At 43.1% G+C, this 21,918-nt stretch overlaps 1 protein-coding gene across 6 annotated transcripts in view; it reads right to left on the reverse strand.

Annotated features, from left to right (window-relative positions):
* hip1 (huntingtin interacting protein 1) overlaps nucleotides 1-21,918 on the reverse strand; it is a 54,601-nt gene that overhangs the window by 16,084 nt on the left and 16,599 nt on the right. For 3 of the 6 annotated variants that reach the window (XM_025898128.1, XM_025898127.1, XM_025898129.1), the window contains exons 2-20: nucleotides 18,180-18,243; nucleotides 17,561-17,703; nucleotides 17,396-17,452; nucleotides 11,806-11,886; nucleotides 10,943-11,019; nucleotides 8,852-8,913; nucleotides 7,582-7,722; nucleotides 5,806-5,863; nucleotides 5,522-5,597; nucleotides 5,120-5,263; nucleotides 3,839-3,936; nucleotides 3,483-3,555; nucleotides 3,211-3,394; nucleotides 2,944-3,032; nucleotides 2,705-2,821; nucleotides 2,411-2,512; nucleotides 854-856; nucleotides 276-470; nucleotides 1-140 (exon numbers count right to left, since the gene is read on the reverse strand). The exon at nucleotides 1-140 is cut by the window's left edge and continues 8 nt beyond it. In XM_025898128.1, coding sequence (XP_025753913.1) covers nucleotides 1-140; nucleotides 276-470; nucleotides 854-856; nucleotides 2,411-2,512; nucleotides 2,705-2,821; nucleotides 2,944-3,032; nucleotides 3,211-3,394; nucleotides 3,483-3,555; nucleotides 3,839-3,936; nucleotides 5,120-5,263; nucleotides 5,522-5,597; nucleotides 5,806-5,863; nucleotides 7,582-7,722; nucleotides 8,852-8,913; nucleotides 10,943-11,019; nucleotides 11,806-11,886; nucleotides 17,396-17,452; nucleotides 17,561-17,703; nucleotides 18,180-18,243 — 1,904 coding nt within the window. Of the gene's footprint in view, nucleotides 141-275; nucleotides 471-853; nucleotides 857-2,410; nucleotides 2,513-2,704; nucleotides 2,822-2,943; nucleotides 3,033-3,210; nucleotides 3,395-3,482; nucleotides 3,556-3,838; nucleotides 3,937-5,119; nucleotides 5,264-5,521; nucleotides 5,598-5,805; nucleotides 5,864-7,581; nucleotides 7,723-8,851; nucleotides 8,914-10,942; nucleotides 11,020-11,805; nucleotides 11,887-16,157; nucleotides 16,180-17,395; nucleotides 17,453-17,560; nucleotides 17,704-18,179; nucleotides 18,244-21,918 lie in introns of those variants that run through there. The other 3 variants (XM_013269369.3, XM_019367552.2, XM_025898130.1) reach the window with 2 other exon arrangements.

A 21,918-nucleotide genomic window follows, 5' to 3' on the forward strand; every position in this document is an offset into this window, starting at 1 on the left:
CTGGTGCAGCTGATGTGCGCCGGGTCATCTATCTGAGCCAGACTGTCCTGGATGATCTTCTCCGCCTCCTCCACGGCGCCCTGCAGGCTGGCCCAACGAGCCACTGCCAGCTGGCTCTCTAACGCCTGCTCCCTGCTCTCCTGTGGACAAACGCACATGGTCAAACTTATAAACATCGCAATCTGCACACTCCGAGCCGCTCGCGTCTCCCACGTGCTCGATTTAAAGTGACTAAAATTAAGATGTTTACAAGGGGAGATGTTTGAATTCGTCACCTTCTCATTGAGTTGGTTCTGCAGGGTTTCTGCCGTCTTCACCCTGCTCTCTCTTTCCGTCACCAGCGAGCTTTGGACCCGCTCTAGCTCCTCCCCCCGGGCCGAAAGCTCCGCCTCCACCTTCGACAATGACTGGACCAGCTCGGCTTTCTCCGACTCCAACGCTGCCAGCTGAGTGCCGAGCACCTCGCTCGACTGTGTCGAGGAAATAAAACATGGAGGGATTAAGAAACAAAAACAATGAAGTGAGAGGAACAACAGAAGGAAACGATTTTGATGGTCAGGATAATTCACAGCTGTCAGGACACATCAGGAAGAGCTCTGACCTCACAATAAAAACCCAAACACACACACAAAAAAAACCCCACTTCATCTTTAACCACAATAACCATGTTGTCTCAGACTCCAGAGCTTTGGGGTTGACCTTTAAATAAAGGAACTCTGGGAATTTGTGGTTTTGGAAAATAGCTACATCCTCGTGTCTTTGGAGGAGAGCAGTGGAACTTGGGCCGAGTGCCTGCCCTTTTATTTGCAGGTAGATAGTGAAGTGTAAAAGCAGGAAAAGGTGAAAGACTTACAGCCTGGGTGCCGGCAGGTCCGACAGACAGAGGAAGGAATGAAGAAGAAACAGAACTGTTAGGCTTTTTAAAGCTGCGGTATGAGAGCTGCTCATCGGGGAGAAGGGAAAAAAAAGTGACAAGAGCGATAAAATGTGGGCTGTGGGAGCGAAAAGAACTGGAGAGAGACGGAGGAGGACAGAAAGAGTGATGGAGTTGATAAGTGGAAGCTGCAAAAAATAGGAAGTCAGGAGTGGGAGGCTGAGAGACGGATGAAAGGCACAGGGAACAGAGCATGTGCAGAGAAACGGTACAGTCGTCAGGGATCCTGAGGGTTAACGGCATGATTTAGGGCTTTTTTTTTTTTTTTATTACGCTGATTATCCCATTATGAATATTCCTGCAAATGATCTCGTTAGCTCCAGCTTTTTTTCTCCCCTCTGAAACATCCGTAGTTAAGATCTTGGAACGAAATGCTGCACTAATGTAAGGGACTAAATATCTGAGTTTCCATAAGCAGTTAGGGTTTGTGCAAGATTTTTACCGCTCTCATCTCTCGCTCTCTCTTTGTTTTCTACAACTTTTTCTATTCAGCTCAGCAATGACAAAAAAACCAAACAAACCAAGAGGCGATTAAGAAAAGAAAAGAGGCGGCGAGGGGAAAAAATTTAATACATAACAAGGCTTTGCTTCTGTTTAAATTTCTCCACTGTGAAAATCGTTTTATTCAATCGCTAATGTCAAACAAACGAATTAGCATATCAATTCTAACACAAGCTGCGCTTCGAGTCTCTGAAGCGGTTCGTGTACAGGAACAGTCAGTGACTAAGAGGGAAGACGATGAAAAAGAAGAAGAAATGGAGGGCGTGGATGATGGACGGGGATGGAGCGTGTTTTTATGGAGCGCGATTGTGACAGAAAAACGGTTATTTAAATTTGAGTCAGCGTCCAGGATGTGTTGTTACCATTTAAAAGTACTGTGTAAAAGTGTTGAGCCATCCCTCATTTGTTTAATTCCAACAAGCTTAAAAGTCCATCTTTGCTATGAGCACCTTTATTAGAGATAAGCCTTGTTTTCCCCTGACAGCTGTCTGGGTCAGGTACTAAACCTGAACCAGCGTCCGATGGAAAACTGTGACAAACCTTCAGAAAGCCTGGAGAATTATTGCTTTAGACCACTTTAAAAATGCCAAGAAAGTCTGACTCCTTCGAAGGAAAATCTACAGATCTGAGGCTTGGTGTGCTCCAGGATCACAGGAGGATACCAGCTGTATTTAACTTTGTCCCTTCTCTGCTGCCAAGCTAGAGAGTGACTGAGATCATTTAATAATTGATGATTAGAATAAGAGCGTGTGGTGTCAGCGCCCCATTATAAGACTTTATCCAGACTTTAATCCATAAAGATCACACAGGTCACCCATGTCATTAATCTTTTCGCACACTCTTGTATTAGCTGGTGTTTTTATAGATTAATGTTGAAGGGCAGGGAGCGGGCTATAAATTCGTTTTGTAATTTTCCACAGCAACTCCGAGATCTGGATTTAGGATCTGAGCGAAGAAAGGAGAGGAGAAAGAGACCTGCTGCGAAGAGGCCATGCTGGTCTTCAGGGAGTCCAGCTCTGCCCGGCTTGAGACCAGCTCTCTCTGGAGCTGCTGAAGCTGCTCGAGCTGCTCCCGCTCCTGAGCAAGAAAAGCCCAAATTAAACTTCAGACATCTTAAAAACAACAGCCTGTTTGGTCACTTTGCAGCAGAATATTCCACAACTTTACCAAACTCTGCACATCATTTGGAGAGAAAGCACCGAGCTGGAAGCACGGGGCCAGCTTTCCGTACACGTTTGGCAGTGATGACCAAACCAGCCTCGTTCTCACCTGTCTGTCCGCCGCCTCCTGAGCGGCCTTCACCTTCTCCTGCATCTCTTTCCTCACCGCCTCCACTTCATCCTGTGCCGCCCGAGCTACCGTCATCTGCCGGGTCACCTCTGCGTTCTGCATACAGACACACAAAGAAACACTTATAATTCAGACAGCAGATCCTCAGCTTGACAAAAATAAAGGACACTAGGAGGCCAGACTGCGATCTAAGGATCTCATGAAGTAGAGCGTCTCACCTTTCTCAGCAGGTCTGCGTGGCTCTGAACCAGCTCGGTGTATTTCTCCTTCAGCTTGGTGTAGCGCTGCTCGTTGGCCTGAGCTTTTCCTGGTAAAAGTCGTGCGAACACATACAGAGAGACACAGGCGCAGCAGGTGAAGCAGCTACGTCAGATGTAGAGTGTACGACCATGACCAAAAATTCTGTGCAACTTCACGTCATCACCTCAGCGGCTCGTTGTTGACAGAGTAGATAATGTGCCGGTGTAGAATAAACGAAGCCTTACTCTCAATCTCCGTCAGGCTTCTCTGCTCCTTCTCCGTGTCCTCCCTGACCCTCCGCACGTCGTCCAGCTCGGCCTTCAGGAACTCGCTCTCTCCCACAGCCTGCAGCCTCAGGTGGCTCTGCTCGGCGAGCTCCGCCTCCAGCTCGTTGACTCGCCCCCGCAGAGCCTGACACAATCGACCGCTCTGGCGACGGACAGGAGAGCAGGAGAAAAGGTCACACGTTTTGTGAGGATGCTGCTTGGATAAAGTTAGAAAAAGCTGCTGTTTTTACCTCCAGTCTGAAAGACTCCAGCTCCTCTTTTAGGGCCTGGATCTCCCTCGTCAGCTGCTCGATCAGCCGGTCTCTGTCATTAACATCACAGATAAAAATGAATCTAATCTGATCTTACAAGATTGTTGTTAACATAAGCAAAACTTTAGTTATTTGGGGTACGATGGCACACGTGTGTCCTGAACTTGGCGATACTTGTCATCTCTGCTGCTCTACATAAAACTGGAGAACAAGCTTCACACGGCACCATTCTGGCACCAGATATTTTCACCCAGACATGTTTACGCAGCACTTGGGCCAATTTTATATACAATAAGTATTTATTCATGTCACTATGCTCCTGTGATGACACTCACTTGTCATCCTTGCGCATGCCGTTCTGGCTGTTGAAGTTGAACGGGTCGATAGCAGCCGAGGTGCCAAACAGGTCGTCAAATTTGGTCTCCAAAGGAGCCTGAAAAGGATAAACACACAAATCACACAGCAACCTAAAGTGAAACATGTCACCACTTTTTTTTTTACTTTGATAATTATGATAACTCGTGAAAATCCAGCATCTCTTGTATTTAGAGTATTTCTTTTCCAGTTTGTGTTTGTACAGTTTGGGTAATTTACTCAGAGTGTCTGATGGGCTAGTTCAGTACACGCAAGCACAATCATGGGGAGAACTGCTGACTTGACAGCGGTCCAGATGTCCATCACTGACATCCTCAACAAGCATGCGCAGAAAGAGCCTGCAGAGAAGGAGCTGACTGAGGCTGCGGTCAGAGCATCAACAGCCGCCACACGCTCAGACGTCTTCAGGAAACAGATCCATTCCTAATATGAAACCACTCGCCAACCAGAGACCGCATTGAAAATGTTTTACCTGGACTAAGGTCCTCTGTGGTTTAAAGTATCTTTCCACATAAAAGTAATTTGTGTATTTCATTTGGAAATCAAGGATCTAGAGTCCAGAGCGAGTCCAGTGTGAGGTTTCTGTAGTCTGGGATGATGTTGAGCGCTGTGTCACCTGCTGCTGTTGGAGGTGTTTGATCCAAAGTCAACACAGCTGTCTACCAAGAGATTTTAGAGCACTTTATGGAGAAGCCGACTTCACACGTGCCCACGGTTTGTCGACCATTTCATTAGTGCACTCGATCGACCCGCCTGACCTGAACCGTAGTCGAGGTATTTTCAAGAGGAAGATGAGAAACACCAGAGCCAAAATCTGACAAGCTGAAACCTTCTGTCAAAGCCTCAGTAACACCTCAGCGGTGCCACGAGCTGATCACGTCCATGTCATACCAATAATTTGCACCAAACTGTGCAAACTGTGTAAGTTTGCACCAAACTTTATAAGGTTGGACTGTTTCTGTGCTGCAAATCCTTTTATTTATTTATTTTAATTGATCTTATTAAATATTCCAATAAGCCGAGACACTGGATTTCATGTGCATCTGAAAAACAACATAATTAACACTATACAAACCAGATGTATATAGAGGACACATTTAAATCTAAATCTATCCGATGCGGCAGAACAGCTGTACTGGATCCTATAAGAGTTCACAGGTGTTCCTAATAATTTGGCTAGTTAAACAGATGGGGGACATTTAAGAAGACGGGATCCAGAGCCGTTTGTCTCGTGTGGTTACCGGCAGCACGGGGACGTCTGTGTCCACCAGGTCGTCCGTTTCAACTACGTGCTCCGACTCCGGGGACGACGACTCGGCGGGGATCACGACCACGGGGCTGATGTGTTCCGACAGAGCAGACGCACGCAGGAAGTTTGGAGGGTTCTGCGACAATCAGAAAGGCACGGGGTTATTATCTGTATAACATCCTGGTTTAGGCAGGTTCATCACAGTGGAATCTATTTGCCTACATTTTCATGAAAGCGTGACATGAATTTGCCTCGTGTCAGGACTTTCACGTCTATAACAAGTTGTGAAAAGCGATGGGATTCAACAATAAAGATAAAAAGCTTTGAACTGAAACATTTTTTTTCAGTTTTCAGTTCACGTTTACGTGTGGTTTAAATGCGCTCAAGTCCTCACCTCAGGCAACTGTGGGATTTGAATCAGCCTCTTAAAATACTGCAGGTTACTGGAGCGATAAAACAGACTCTTTAGCCTGAAAGCAAGAAGGGGAGAGATATAAAAATGAAAAAGAGGCAGACAGAGCAAAAAGGTCTGACACTAAAAATTCATTCAGCACGGTAACAAGAGCTCAGAGAAACTGTGACCAACTCTGTGTGTGTGTGTGTGTGTGTGTGTGTGTGAGTGTGTGTGTGTGTGTGTGTGTGAGTGTGTGTGAGAGACACTGAAAGTGAACTTCATACTTCTTGAACTGTTCCTGGAAGCGATCTCTGTGGCCCTGGAGAGTGTCAGCTGGAAGGCCTGCGAGCACACAAAGACAAGTGGCCAGGAATTACTTACAGACAGGTAGATCAGGATACTTTAAAACATGTCTGACTGCATACACATACGGAGGGATTTGATTAAGAATGCTTCAGAACTGCAAATTTCCACATCTACCTTTCCAGAGAGTAAGAAAAAGGCTTTTTGAAACTGAGCTGCTGGTTAATTTTTGTTTTTTTCCAGTGAGGCTTTGAAAGGTTTCATGAGCCCGAGGGGTTCTGAGGAATCCGTCAATTCAGAGAAGAGAAATGCTTCTCTCAATCTTTGAAGATAACTGTCAGAGATTTTAAGTATGCACACATCTGAGGAATATTAAGAGCCGAAGGTAAGGCTAGAAATCCTACAGCTAAATCCAGTGCAGTTCAGGAGACACAGGGCTTCATCAGCTTGTACTTTAAGTGGTGCTTACGAGTGAGACTTTGAATACAAGCCCATACTACAGTATTTACTGGTCTGTGATTTTACTGTTGTAGGCAAAATGATGATGTCAAATATTTGAGGTACAGTAATGTTCAAAAGTGTTGAGCCACCCCACATCTTTATACTTTGCTTGGAAAAGGTGCAGTGACTTATTGAAGCAGGCAAACAAAACTGCCTTGCAGTGTGTTTGGGATGATTATCATGCTGAAAATTGAAAGTGATGCCAATCAGACACTTTCCACGCAGTACTCCATTGTTTCCTGACAGCCGCCCTTCCACTGAGACCATTGCTGATGAAGCTTCAGTGAACAGTAGACGGATCAACTGAAGGTCCAGATGCATCACTCAGGTCCTGCATCAGGTCTTTTTCCTATTTCTTAAAGTTGTGACTTTCAGATGCTGTTCATCTGCTGTAGATAGTTATTTAGTCTTTTGTCCTGCATCTGTTCAGTTTCCTCAAATTTGTTTAAACACCACGCTGAGATTTGCCAAGTTTCAGACTAACAGCTCTTTGAGAATTACCTTGTTGGTGCAAAAATGCTATTTTATGGAAATTGTTACCAGCAGTCTGTTACAAAAATGTTTACAAAGTGTGTAAAGACATTGGATCTTTGTTAGGTTGTCTGTTATGTGTAGACACAACACTGGCCCATCCACTGATCATTTGAATGCACTTGAATGAGTCATAAGTTAGTGTTAAATGGCTTAAGCACATCTGTGCTTTAGACAGATGTGATGGCAATGATTACTATTTACCTTTATCAACAAACTACAGAAGCATTAAAAAAATGGCAGTTTTGTTCATTGCTAGCTGCAGACTTAATGTTGCTGTCGTGTTTGTTGACCAGTTTCGAACATTAAAAACAATTAACATTAAAATAAAAATACAATTATGATTGAAACTGGTCAACAAACACAGTGAGACTAAGTCTTAACCACTTCTGATTAAGCCAAGGATTTGCTCTCATAAGCTAAGGTCAGAAAACCATAAATGGCATTTAGGATTTAAAAAAAAAAAAAAAAGTTTCAGAATAAGGCCCGTGTTTATTTTCCTGCAAAAGAAATGGAAATAATCAGTTATCACCATGGGCGAATTCCTACCTTAGCTAGAAATCAATAAATGCAAATCAGCCCAGTCTAACAAGGGTTTCCAGTCACTTCAACGATATTCAAAAACTGCACAACATTTGCATTTAGTAACGACAACACTGAGCACCGCTGCAGTTATTGAGCCTGCAGCTGTGTGTGTGCTCGACCAGCAGGGGTGTGTGACTCACATGAGTGCAGCTTAAACAGCAGCTTGACGGTGTAGTCGTACAGGTGGCTGCAGTCGAGGATAACCTGGATGAGGGGGGCCAGACGACACTGACCCGCCGCCGTCACAGAGACCGACCGAGACATGTCGAGAGAGCTGAACACTGTGAGGAGACAGACGGTCAATAAATGCAGTCCCAAAAATCAATGCACACACATACACACACGAGCATTAGTAATTATTGCAAACAGTGGGAGACTCATCAATCATACATGTTTCATGACTCAATCAACTCGTGCTCTTCATTTTACTGCTTCTGCCACAATTAACTAATAAAGTGTCTGAGAGCAGCACACGGCTCACTCTTGCTTTAAAAAAAGAAAAGAAAAAGGTTTTAAGTGACGCAGAGAGAGAGCAGCAACCTGAACACTAACAGGATTGTGTGACTCGCTGTCATTACGCCCCCCTCTTTCATTTCCCTGCTGCCCTGCTCACACTGTCCCCAAAGTCGGCCACTGAGAGCCTCTGTGTAAAGCTGAGGTGTGGTTTCCTGCTTAGCCACAGCGTGTATACACACACACACACACACACACACACACACACACACACACACACACACACGCACCTAGATGTCTGGCCTCTTCACCCCCAGATGACGTGATGCTTTTTAGAGAACAGACCACAGGAGGAAGCTGACGACAGCATAAGAGATTTGGGTGCAACCTCGATTTTTCATTTGTCAAAGCACGACATGTGATCACCAATGTAACGAAGAGATATGGTTTAGGCTTAGGAGCAATATTAGGAGTGGAGTTGGGGACGAGGGTTTGATAATATCACCAGGATGTTGAATGAAAGCCATGATAAATAGATACCAGAATGTAATTTCCTCCTGATCATTCATAAATGGACGCACACAGCCTTCCCGGCATTTCTTCTGAGCTCCTGGTCACATCCCAGCGCTCTATTTTTAGCTCGACCCACACTTCAAGAGACATTAACCTGGGATGACTCACCCAGACAACAAGGGGGGCTAAAGTATAACATGAATCCACAAACAGCCTGGCAGTAGACTGAATCAGAAGAGGTGGAGCTCTGACGTGACATATTTAAATCATGACATCATCTTTATTTCTGCACACCATTGTGCAGAGACCTCCGATCAGTCAGACTGCGTATTCCTGTCTGTGAAAGTGTGAACTTGGATGCATTCATCTGTGGGTGTGTGAATGTTAATGTGCACGGTTTCAGATAAGCACAGCTGGCAGCGCAGTCAGACCAGAATAACTTACCACCCAGGAAGAGGTTGAGCTCACACTCCAGGTAGTCAAACATCTCTACGGTCAGCTGGAAGCTACAGGACAGGAGAGAGACACGCAGAGCTCATTTTAATAGAAATGTTAAATTTTTGTTTTAAAATAAACAGTTTGAAAACACATCAGATCTCATGCTGGATATCTATACCAATATGGACTGGATAATGTGTTAGCAACACATGGATGTCACGTCGTTAGATGGAAATTAACATGATCAACCTAAAGAGGGCTGAAAAACACCCCGAAATCACCCCCAAAAACATTATGCCACAGGGATTTTACCGAAATGTCACTGCAGAAACTCATAACGTTGCTCATTAGTTTGTATGGCCCCTACATGCTTGTTTGCATGCCTGACAATGTTGAGGCTCATAAAGATGATGGATGGTGTGTCCTGGGGAGGTCTCCTCCCACCCTGGACCAGGGCATCACTGAGCTCCTGGCCAGTTTCACGTGCAACCTGGTGGCATTGAAACATAACGTCCCCGAGGGTTTTTATTGGATTTAGGTCAGGCAACCATGAGGGGCAGCCAATGGCATCAGTTCTAACATACTCAAGGAAATGCCTGTATACCCTCACCACATGAGGCCGGGCATTGTCGTGTACCAGGACTAACCCAGGACCCACTGCGCCAGCGTAGGGTCTGACAATAGATCCAAGGTTTACTGATACCTAATGGCGGTGTTGTTGTCATGGATACACCTCCTCAGGCTATCACTGACCCACTAACAACACAGTCATGCTGAATGACTTTACAGGCAGCATAATGTTCTCCACGGCCTCTAAAGACTCTTTCATGTCTGTCACATGTGCTCAGAGCGAACCTGCTCTCGTCTGTGAAAACCTCCAGTGGTGGACCTGCCAATTCTGGTATTCTATGTCATATTCCACCTGGACTCCACGGTGCTGGCAGTGAGTACAGGACCCTCTAGAAGTCCTGATTGTTTGGTCAGAGACATTCACACCAACGATCTGCTGGAGGTCATTTTGTAGCTCCAGCAGTGCTCATCAGGATCTTCATCGAACAAAGGAGCAGATACGGGTCCTGTTGATGAGTTAAGGACTTTCTACGGCTCTGTCAAGCTCTCCTAGAGTAACTTTCTCCTGGAATCTCCTCGAAACAGCAGAAAACAAAACATAACAAAAAGCCCAGAAAGGAATAATTATGGGTAAACTACCCTAAATGAAGTGTTTGCTGTGTTTATATGACAGCTCTTTCATGTCTTCCTTTTGCCCATGTTGATTAGATCCACATGGCTTGCAAAAACTAATAAAAGACAACTGAAACCTCTTCGCGTCCGTGAGATGGCTCTGACACTGATATACACGCCTCAGATTACAACATCGATGGCAAATCTAACAAATGGGTACAGAGCACTTATAACATTAGATTTCTTTTAACCTACAGACGAGTGGTTTCCTTCTTTTACACAGTTCTTTCCATTTTTTCTGCTTTTCCTCAAACTTTTGCTCCTTTTTGGGGGAAAAATATCAAACAAAAACACGTCTGGTTTATTACTATCAAAGCATTAAAGAAGCAGATACCGATCCAGGACTGTTGGCTTACGTGACCATCTCTCTCCGGATCAGGAGCATATCCAGGCACTTCCTTAGCCACCATTTATTCCCAATATGTCTGCTATTGAACATCAAAATGTTCATCAAAGGCCAGTCACAACCAGTAACCACTGCACAGCTGCAGCCTGCACTCATCCAGGAATGCAGAGCAATCTCTCAACAACAGATCCGGACACTTGTGCAGTCCATGCACAGATGGGAGACTGCTTGCATCATGCTGAGTGGAGGCTATACCTCAAATGAAACATCTTCTGTACACATATGTGTTAGTATGTGTCAAAGTAAAGAACAAGCCTTTTGGTTATCCCCATGAACAGCCACATATTATCCGTGTGTGACTGTCCGGTAACAACTGAAGGATTTTGCATTTCACACTTTTGCTCCACAAAGCTGTGAAAAAGGCAACGCTGGGGCCTGGCCAGCACAGCGGTCCTGTCTGCCCAACAAAAACAATACGAGCAGCCGAAGCAGCGACTCGCCACACTCACAAGTTGTTGACGTCGTTCTCTCCCGCCTCGTCGAGCTGTCGGTTTGACATCTGAAGGTTTCCTGGAAAACGAGGGTTCTGAAAGGCAAAGGCTTGAAATGTAAATTTCGCGATTACGGTTATTTACCAAACCAATCTGATGTTTGTAAAAAGCAATGTGCTATTTAAATTAGGATTCATGAATTAGTCTGAGTACTGCAAGTCAAATAAGTTGTACTTATATAAGGACTTTGTGACAGTGGGGAGGAAAAACTCCCTTTTAACAGGAAGAAACCTCCAGTAGAATTAGGCTCATGGATCAGCAGCCATCTGCCACGAGCGGTTGGAGGTGAGGGAGACAGGACAAAAGATACAAACGACAAGGCTTTGCTTTGAAACACCCCCTGAGTATTTCACACTATTTTGTACTTTCACCCTACTACTTTTACTCGATTACTCAATATAAAAACATGTAGTGAAATAGCAATGTCAATCTACACGTAGTGATCCATTTTTAATAGAAACAACTGATTAGAGCAGTTGTTTCTAATAATGAATTAATATGCATACTAATAGGCATGCATCATATGCATGTTTGTCACTTTCCAGGTGACAAACCTCAACCTTGGCTGAAAAAATAAAAATAAAAAACACCCACGCCTTCTGGGACAGCACTGGCACTGTATTCTGGTCCCTCCTTAACTCTACTCAGATGTCTCATAAAAAAGCTACATTACAGATTCTTGAGAGGCCATTAGTGTAAAAGCTGGAATTTTCTCTGAAGCCACCCGCAGAGACCTGCTGGCACTAAAAGGAGAGTCTGAGACAAAGATAATGAGAGACGAGGGAGAGTGGTGATGGGTTTTATAGGTCAGGCCAACTCACTTTGATGTGAAACTCCATTTTGGTGATGAGCAGTTTGAGGTAGATGCTGCACAGCTTCCCGTAGCCTTCACTCAGGTGACCCTGATGTAGAAAGACAGAAGAGGAGGTGAAGAAACTTCAAGGAAACAAAGGAGAAACAGTGTCCCCATGTCCTTCCTTCTAAAGGTCACAGGGACACTGTGTAAGGTCACTCTCACAGTGTACGGGTGAATGCAAAAACCCAGTTGACAACATCCTTGTGCCAGGAAGAAACAATATCTCTAGCCTGTGAGTGAGGGTGGTAATGACATGACAGGAAAGAAAGAGGCCACAACCTTTGTCCCACTGACCACGCTTCCTGTATCCTCCTCCCTACTGACATCAGCAAAATTGAGTTAGTGTAATAAGGAATATCTTAGACCTCCACCCCAGTCGCTGTTGCTCAAGTAATCACTTAGGAGTGTCTCTTGAGATTTTTGTGGCTAAATGTATTGCAGCTGACACATGTTTACACTTGCATTTCATCAGAGTCGCCGGCATCAGTATAATGAAGAGAAATCTGCTCACTTCTATCAGTGGTTCCCAGCATTTTCCATCCACGCCCCATTCAGATGGACAACACTGCTTCATCAACGCTATAATACATATATCTGCATATGTTATTTGGGTGTACATTCAGGATTTATTCAGCCTAACGTTTAGGCTGTTATGTTCCATTAGCAAGAATTTTAGCTAACAATAACAATACCTAGCCAATTTAACTAATACTTTTCAACAGTTTATTCACACTTTTTGGCTTCCAGTTTCATCTGTTTATTTGTATATTTGTTTTTTTCTTTATACTGTTGGATAAAAACTTGAACAGCTCATCCAAAAACCTATATTTATTAATGAGTATATTTCAACTGGCAAGCTAGCTATGTTAGCTTGCTATAATTGTTAGCTAGCTATGACAATTTACAACTTTTAATGTAATACTTAGCTATTTATGTCATTTCAGCTGTTAACTGTGTAAGTTTGTTTCTGCCACTGAACAATAATTTAACTGTTGAGGCACACAGTTAGCTAGCTATGACAATTTTCCAGTTTTAATTCATGACTTTAGCAAATTATCTTTAGTTAAATAAATAAATAAATAAATAGATAAATGAATAATCTCTTTATCCGTAATGTCAGGAAACAATTTTCATCCATGCTTTTTCAACCAGGAAGATATTTCTTGTCCATTTTAATCATTCGTGTTTTCTTTCGGTTGTTATTGGTTAACTAAAGGAGCAGTAACACTAACAGTGGTGCTCAAACGTATTCAGGTCAACTAAATTATTTATTCTTTCCATGTATCTCTGGCTTCCTACAAGATACCCGGAGAGGGAAGTCAGTGGGGTGGATAAATGCAAATATTATCAAATGAAATTATTTTGAAAATCTTTTGAAACAACTTGAGACTCCAGTATTGGTTTTTAACTACACCACCAAGACTAAACACATGACAGCACAAATCCCCCAAACCAGAACGACACCAGCCTCGGTGACATTACTGTTTCATGAGGGTGGTAGATGATGCAACATGAGCTCATGTGGCTTTTGTCCATTATGTCTGTCACTACACTCTGGCAGCAGGCTACCAACAAATGATGATGAATATAATCTGCTATGATCACCACAGCAAGGAGGACAGTTGGCAGCTGTACTCTGTTGATAATGAACAAAATCCAAGTAAATCAGCAAAAATCGCACCTGTATATGTTAAACTCCTAGAAAGATCATTTTAACAAGTCGACGCCCACCTGGATAGCCTGTTAATGCCTTTTTAGTGAGTACTTCACCTGGCCTGAGGTTCGCTACACTAGTTTATTCCATGTGAACTTAACCTGGTGCTTAATCTAACACCTTGTAAAAATAGCCTGAGCACTATATGTCTAATAACTCTTCCGCCTGTTTATTTACTAATGCGTTATTGTTTCTGTGGCTTTCTTGGTCTCTCAACATGCTTTTAAAAAGAAAATAATCTACTCTGAAAGCACTTTAAGCTCTGCTGTGATTCAGGAAGTAAAGCGAAAAAGCTACTGCCTCTGTAAATTAATTGACAGGATTTGTTTTGTTCATTTACTGAGCACCTCTACAGTACGTTGCACTCCTGCACACACAACTGCGATGCCAGAATAAAGGGGACAATAAAACACAATGTTTCATGTCTTCACATAACAAATGCAGTGGTCTCACAAGCCACTGCCAAGCTGCACGATAATGCCAAGCTGTCAGAAAACCAAGAAATCACAGAATGATTTATAACATTAATTACTGTAACTAGAATTTAATGACACTTAAAGGCAATAACAATAAGGCATCCTTCATATAGCTGCGGAAGACAGTTTGGTTATACAAAACTGGTTCAGTAAAGACAGATCACATCTTTTATGACGGCAGCTGTAAATTTTACTGGAGAGTAGTATTACTGGTCATCACAGCAGATAGCTCGGCATATTTGATTTGGCTGATTTCTAAACTGGATGCCCTTCCTAACAAAACCTCAGAGTGGTGTGTGTCTCCACCCGGTACCTTTCACATGCTGGGCATATGTGTAACCACTACACTATGGAGCCACTGTAAATACAGGAGTAACACCCCAGGCTATACTGACATGACTTACTAGTTTAAATGGTCACATTTCTTCCTATTGCATTGACTTCTGATTTACCTTTTAATAATGTGTATGTTTCATTCATATCATGTTTTATTCAATTCCTTTTTAGTGTTACAATAAAAGTCATGACTAAAGAAGATTACTGTATTTTTTCGACCACAAGGCGCATTAAGCAAAACAAAACAGTCTGATAAGCAGTGTTGGGTAAGTTACTTTAAATTAGTAACTTAGTTACATTACTAGTTACTTCTCTAAAAAAGTAACTCAGTTACTTCAAGTTACTCGTTACTTTCAAAGTAACTAGTTACTAGGGAAAGTAACTTTGGTTTTACTCAGAATTCTCTTGTTAATGTGTTGCTTCCGTAACTGGATACCCAGCAAGATTGTCAGTCTTCTATCTTGCTTACTTGCCACAAGTGCACTGTGCCACCTACCAATAGAAAGGAAAAAATAATGTGCACATTTCCACGAGAGAAATCCCACGCCTGGACCGTCGTTGACCGCCGCCATGATTCTAGCCTGCTTTTTACATCCAACACAAAAACTGCAGTCGTGGTGCTTTTGATTGTACTCAGAACTTGGAAATTCTGCCTTCTGAATAGGAAGATGTAGGTAACACCAGGCTGCAGATGAGCTGCATACAGAGCTGGACTGGGACAAAAAAATCGTCCCGGGCATTTTGACTAGAGACCGGCCCACCATTATAGGAAAAATCATAAAGCCTTTGAATGAAAATAAACACTGTTGTGACAGTGATGTACACTGTTCTGATGGTATATATGTATCAATCTATCAATTGTTTGTTGTAAGACTCAGATAATTATTTTTTTTTTTTTTTAAAAGCGAGACATTTTAAATGAGAATAATAAAGAAAAGTATTTCCTTGTGCCCCCCTTTCCCTGTTAATGCCCTACCTGGCCCCCTGGCAACACTTTGCTAGACCCGCCCCTGCACAGTTACCAGCTGTCAGCTACTTAGAAAAGGATCCTGGTGTTATTTGTCTCTCAGAAACAGTTCATAACTTCCCTTCAACTCATCCATGTCACCTAAAAGGTAAACCTGTTTCTCCATCACCTGTTCAGCTCTGATGATTCAGTAAGGACATCTCCTGGTTTCATCTGCATGTTTCCCTCTCACCAGATAACCAAACCGATATCATGACCAGCAGCTTTACAGCTGTGGCTCCAGCAAACATCAGCTGATACTAGAAATTAATATTAAATAAATTCTAACAACAGCTGATCAAGCTTAAACGTGCTGCTGTCGTTTAACGCGACATCCGCTGGTTTCCTCTTTCTGGCGCAAAGTGGGCGATAAATAAACAAGAGAGAAAAGCCGATCAGCTGATCATTGATCAGTTTCGTGATTGAAGTAGAAACGGGAGAGAATGAGAGAAGAAGAGGCAGCTGTGCAGCTTCAGCTTTGTGTCTTTTTCATTGTAGCTGAAGTCCGGGACAAACTGTGTTCCTTTTCACCTCAGTACGAAACGCGAAATATTTTCTCTGAATACGAGACGAGTCTGTTTTTTAGGGGACGGTTGGCAACTCTAATAATTAACCGTATGAACAAAATAAAGTTCAACATCAGTAACATAGCACCCACCCAGCTGTATAGAAACTCCGTCATGCTAGCTAGCACGCAGTACGAAAATGTCAGCATACCGAAAATAAACTCCACCTAAACTTGGTTTATATCTGACCCAGATAGACTGCAGGTCATAACTTCTTACCTGAAGTTCCGTTCACCTGACACGCGGACCGGCGGCCGCTTCGGGTCTCTCCTCTTGCCTCCCTTTTCCTTCATCCACCTGCTGGCCTCCACCACTTGCTAATGTTATTGAATCTGTGGAAGCGCCGCGATATCCACCACACGAAGTAACGAGTAACGAGCCTATCTAAATCCCAGTAACGAGTAACGCGTTCCTGGTTTTGGCATAATAACTAGTTACCGTGCTCGTTACCACAATAATAACGTAGTTACTGTAACGCGTTACTTAATAACGCGTTAGTCCCAACACTGCTGATAAGTCAAACTTTACTCAACTCATTCTTCTTGCTTCCTCCACTTCTGTACTATTGATTCATTAATGTTGAATTATCTCGCAGCTGCTCTATTTCCAAGTTGTTGCAGTATATTAATGACTAACCTCGTATTGTGGATGGATTATCTCAGTTGTTCTCCTGACTGAAGTTTGGTCCGTTTACAGCATCCTGCCATGCGATTGCATTTGTCCCTAATCGTTGGGAACCCTCACATTAACTTTTATCGAGTGGAAAAAAGTTAGCGTTCATCCTCCAGCTTCACTGTGCTAATGTTATGCTGCTAACATAGCTGTGTTGCTGAGGTAACGTAGCACATCATTATATACCAGCTAGTCCAATTTCAGTGATCCTACAAAAGTCACAGCTGTTTAGTTTTCTGCCTTCATTTATGTTGTAAATGGCAGCATAGCTGTGTTTTAATTTTTTCATAAGTCTCTCAATCAGAACATGCTATATCATGTTTAGTTGGAAACTAGCGAGCTAACTTCCTGCTAACGTCTAATTCCGTTAAATTTCATAAATTCTGTTTTCATGGATGCCTGGATGTTAAACTTAATTGCTACACCTGGTAAAGCAGCAACGCTGATCATCTTATTAAAGATGAACGAATTTAGGCAGTTTTTAACTCTCAGTGATGCCGCTGTGTTCGTTTGACTTTGGGACCTGAAGCGGACGGAGTTTTGGACCCAGATTACTCCGAGAGGCTCCTGACTACGGTAGCCGTACTAAAACATTTTTGACAGATTTTTTTTTTTTTAAAGCGTGTACCACATAAAATCGGTTCGAGGTCAGTAAGCACAACCAGAATTCATACATAAGGCGCACTGTTGATTTTTGAGTAATTTAAACGATTGTAAGTGCACTTTATAGTGCGGAAAATGCGGTGAATGAGACTTATGACTGTGTGAGATGACATAATCCTTACCCACATCCTGCTCATATCAGTTAAATCAGCCTTGTTCCTCATGGAGTCCTTTATCACCTGAAGAAACAACAACGGAAACAAAGACAGGGGACACATCCTTTACATTGAGTACCAGAACACAAACAGTTACAATAAGAGGGAGACAAAGTTTTCGTGTTTACGTACGTTTGGATGCCCATCCCGCAGCAGCTTGTGGAAGACGTGGCAGAACTTCCAGCAGAGCACGGCATTGCTGGAGAGAGGAAGCCGGTTGACTGCCGCCCAGAAGGTGTGGGCACCTTTCTCATGATGGGTCCCCAAGATGCAGGGTGAGAGCGGCAGTCAAGGATCACAGGGCTTACAGTGTTTGTGTCGGAGCCTGGCGGAGCCTAAGTATTTACCAATCTTAATACAGAAAACTCATATTTTAATATTTGTTGCATCTCCTTTGTGTGTGTATGTTTTAATGATCTCTTTTCTGATGTTTGAGGACTTTGCTTAGCTCCGTCTCTGTGTAGGATTTTAGATCTTAGCCGTTTGGTGCTGTCTGATAAAACAGAAATATGTCCGTCTAGCTTTCCGTTTGGTTTTACACATGACTAAATTAGCTCTGCAGCAGGGCCACGTGCAGACGAAGGGGTCACACAAAATTAGCTGTTTTGCACCAACACAGCCCTCCAGCTACAGAAGGACGATCCTGGACACACAACAAAGTCAAAACAAATGCTCTTCCTCTCCACACACACACACACACACACACACACACACACACACACACACACACACACATATTATGTTAGGATATTCCTGGCATGCTTCTCTTTGACAGCGACCTCCTGTGTGTTGATGGCCTTGTTGATGCTGACAGCCTGTGAAGAGGAGTAAAGAAAGGGCAGAAGAGAAGAGGGGAGAGAAGCAGAGGAAATAAATCAGCCCACAGCTTTTTTACTCACAGCAAAAAGAAAAAAACAAAAAACAAGTCAAGTGTTTCATTTTAAAACTTGACATCCTTCCACCTTTCAGAAAGTTGCCTTTTCCCTTTTCTAACCACCTGGGGAATGAGAGGCAGCCCAAGTTTTTTTATAACGCGCTGATTGACCCATTTTCTGCAGAGTTGGTATTCAAGGCAGCAGCTGAGAGGCCTCCTCTCTGCTGCTGAGGATCTACAGCCTCGCAGCCTGAAAGAGACGCGTGTGCTGCCAAATCTCAGCATGGAGCGCAGTCGGCAAGTTAAATTACAGACATGTGACGGTGCATGTAAGAAGAGCTGAAACGGTGCAGGTGCTTTTTTTTTTTTTTTAAATTCTCCTGCGTGTTTGTGTTAATTCACAGGATTAGATGTCATCAAATATACGAATAGAGCAGGAAACAGTTGCAACATCTGCAGAGGATAGAGGACAGACAGAAAGACACCACCGACTACTCTTCAGCAAACACAGTTAACATTAAGACTGTAACCAGACAGATTTAATGAGACGGCACCAGCAACCAGACACGTGCGAATAAGCAGGGGAGTATCTGTCTGTGCTGTGAAATCTACTGAGGAATGTTGGCCAGACTGAACCTGAAGCTCCTCCAACTTCAGCTCAAATTTTAAGCATCATCAGACATGAATCGCAGAACCACCAGAAAAATGTTCTGACTTTTCACTTCTGCTCTAACCCAGTGTGCCACCGTCACCCGGCTGAAAATGCTGCCACCGGTAGCTTGGATGGTGTTAATTTCTGGTTGTGCTATGGCACACTGTTGGCTTTCAGGGGGTACTCTGGACACTCCCTCTCATTCTTAAACTTCCCTTTTAGCTAAAAGCTCATGGTTCAGGGCTATCATTTAGATATGCTGCTGTGGGGCCTCCCATTTTCCATGCATTTCTTTGCTACAGCCCATTACTTTTTGTTCTCCCCCTCTCTCGCTGTAGCCTACCTTTGTGCAGGCTCTACATGTTTCAGGTCTGCACTTCCTGGCCCACCAAAGTGGCGAGTATACCTTCTTAGCTGAGGCAGAAGCCACCAATCCCGAGCGTGGTTTAGTTTGGGGTTTCGTTTCAGTTAAAAGGGAGTCGTTTCTCTCAACTGTAACTTTCTATACAGGATATTGTTGGGTTTCTTTCTCTGTAACATAGGAAGGTGAAAATGAGGCTAATACTAAACATGCTCTAAGATAACTTATATAACAAACTACTACAAAATTAATAAAGTGCTATTCAAAGAAAAGCATTAAAAACATAACCACTATTTAATAAAACAAAGCCTGGGTGTCCAGCAATGCTTGCAGATTGTGAGGCTGGACTTTGCACAGCACAGCTTAAAAGCTAATGGTACCATGCTAACATGCAAATAATAAATAAGATGAAAAATTCCTAATTTATCCCATATTTGGAAAATTATTTTGTTACAGCCATCAACCTTAATAACGTCAACAACAGTAGGAGTAACTCCTCACATACAATCAGGGGCTCACCAACCAAACCTCATCTATAGCAGGTATTGTGACTTCACTGTGTTGCCTAACAACAGCCTACCAATGGGCTAGAATGGCCCACTTGTCGCATTTACGCACCTGCATCCTTTTAATTTCAATACAATACACATTTGAATTACAGGCACTAAACTTAAATCAGGTGTTTTATTATATTATAAAGTCATCACGTGTCTTAGCAACCACCTAACAACAGACTAAAACCAAATAATGGTAAAGAACCTGGTTCTTACTTGACCACGCAAAGTGCTTTATACAACATGCCTCACTGACCCATCCATATGCACACTTAACAACACATCGGAGAGCAACTTTGGGGTTCAGTACCTTGCTCAAGGACACTTTGGCATGCACTCTGGAGCAGCCGGGGATAAAAACACCAACCTTCTCAGTAGTCGATCTAATTTGCATTAGACCTTCTTTACCTCCTGAGCTCCAGCCACGCCAAATAAGTGCAGTAGCATGAGTAATAGTCATAAAAATTAAATAAACAGTGATAATAACTGATCTCTGTGCCAGACAGATATATTGCATTACACAGACTGAAAGCACGAGGTATAAAATATTTCCTACATCCAGCCTCGTTTGTTTTCATTGTTTTAGTTTTATTTGTTAGCAGGAAAACACTTGCTCATTGAAACTGAAGTTTACAGTTTGACTCTGAGTAGAAAGCAATTCGTTTCGTAGGCGCCTGGTCAGAAACCAGAATGTTGAAATTATCCAGAAATTAAAAACAGGAACTGAAATGATCACCCAGCGATGGTGCCGGAAGAAAAGCTAACACAGAGTTTATAGCACCAATGATTAAACGATGAGGCACAATTAGACATCTCATTCTTTCATATCCTCTATGCTAAATTTCCCAATTTCAACGTTACACACTGGCTAATTTTGTCATCATTCGACTGCCTGACGCATCAGCTAAGGTCTTTTTTTTTTTTTTTTTTTTTTTTTTTAACTCTACCCCTCGACACTGCTGATCTAAGAAACATAACCTGACTCATAACCGGTTTTGTGCAATCAAGTTCACTATCAAAACATCTTCACGTATTCGGTGGCGCCTTCTGCGATGTGGAAACTGGCCAGTGGAGTTCCTCTTTGACTCAGCCTGTGGAGACCACCGATGTGCGGACATTTTATGATAAACCATTTAACACCTGCTGAGAAATTTCCATACACATTTTACTTATGATGAGAAAAACAGGTAAACATCAGAGATCGCTGCTGTTGTGTGAAAGTTTTCACAATGCTTTTAGGTTATGCCAGCTGGCAGCTGACCAGGAAAAACCTGCAAGTACAAATAAATATAAATCTAGGACCCACATCACTTCCGAGTTTTTCAGATAGTTTCTGTGAAGGCGAGGTGTCGTGAAGCAGCATTTGGATGACATAAAACACGAGGGGAAAACAAAACTGGGAAAAGTTCTACATCCAAACAGCTGACTCAAACGGAGCCTGAAATGCCGGTCTTCCGCACACACGACCAAACAGGCCAGCGTATCCTGACACTATCGTTTGCAGGGTATCTCCAGCAGAGAGCGAGGAGAGCGAGGGGGATGGGGTCAGCAGAGGACGGGAGGCCTGTTTCATAATCTCACTTCCCACAGATGTTCTGAGTGCGCTCCTCCTCTTCCAGTATGTGAGCCGCTGGGACTGGAAGTTTACTGTGAGGAATCGGAAGAGGAGGAGGAGGAGGAGCGGGGTAGAAGGAGGTTGGAATGGGGAAGGGAAAGGAGAGATGAAAGGAGGAATGATCTGGGAGCAGGGATTTCTGTCAGTCTCTTTAGGATTGGCAAACAAGTGATGGAAAATTTTAAGATCTTCTGTGTCGAGCTGACCTTGGTGAATGAAAGGCTCCATATCTTCTTAGTCTGTCTCTGTGTGATCTTGCAGATACACCACATGTTGATGTTCGAGTTATCTTCTATTGCACAATGTTCTGACAGCATCCTGTGACTGAGCTTGACAGATAACTAGACTCTATAAATATTCTAGGTTTACATCGAGTTTTATTTACATTTGCAAAGACAACCTGGGTGCGTGCACCTCGATCTGCTTCAGATTTC

Source organism: Oreochromis niloticus, linkage group LG14, assembly GCF_001858045.2.
Source record: "Oreochromis niloticus isolate F11D_XX linkage group LG14, O_niloticus_UMD_NMBU, whole genome shotgun sequence".
Classification (NCBI taxonomy): Eukaryota; Metazoa; Chordata; class Actinopteri; order Cichliformes; family Cichlidae; genus Oreochromis; species Oreochromis niloticus.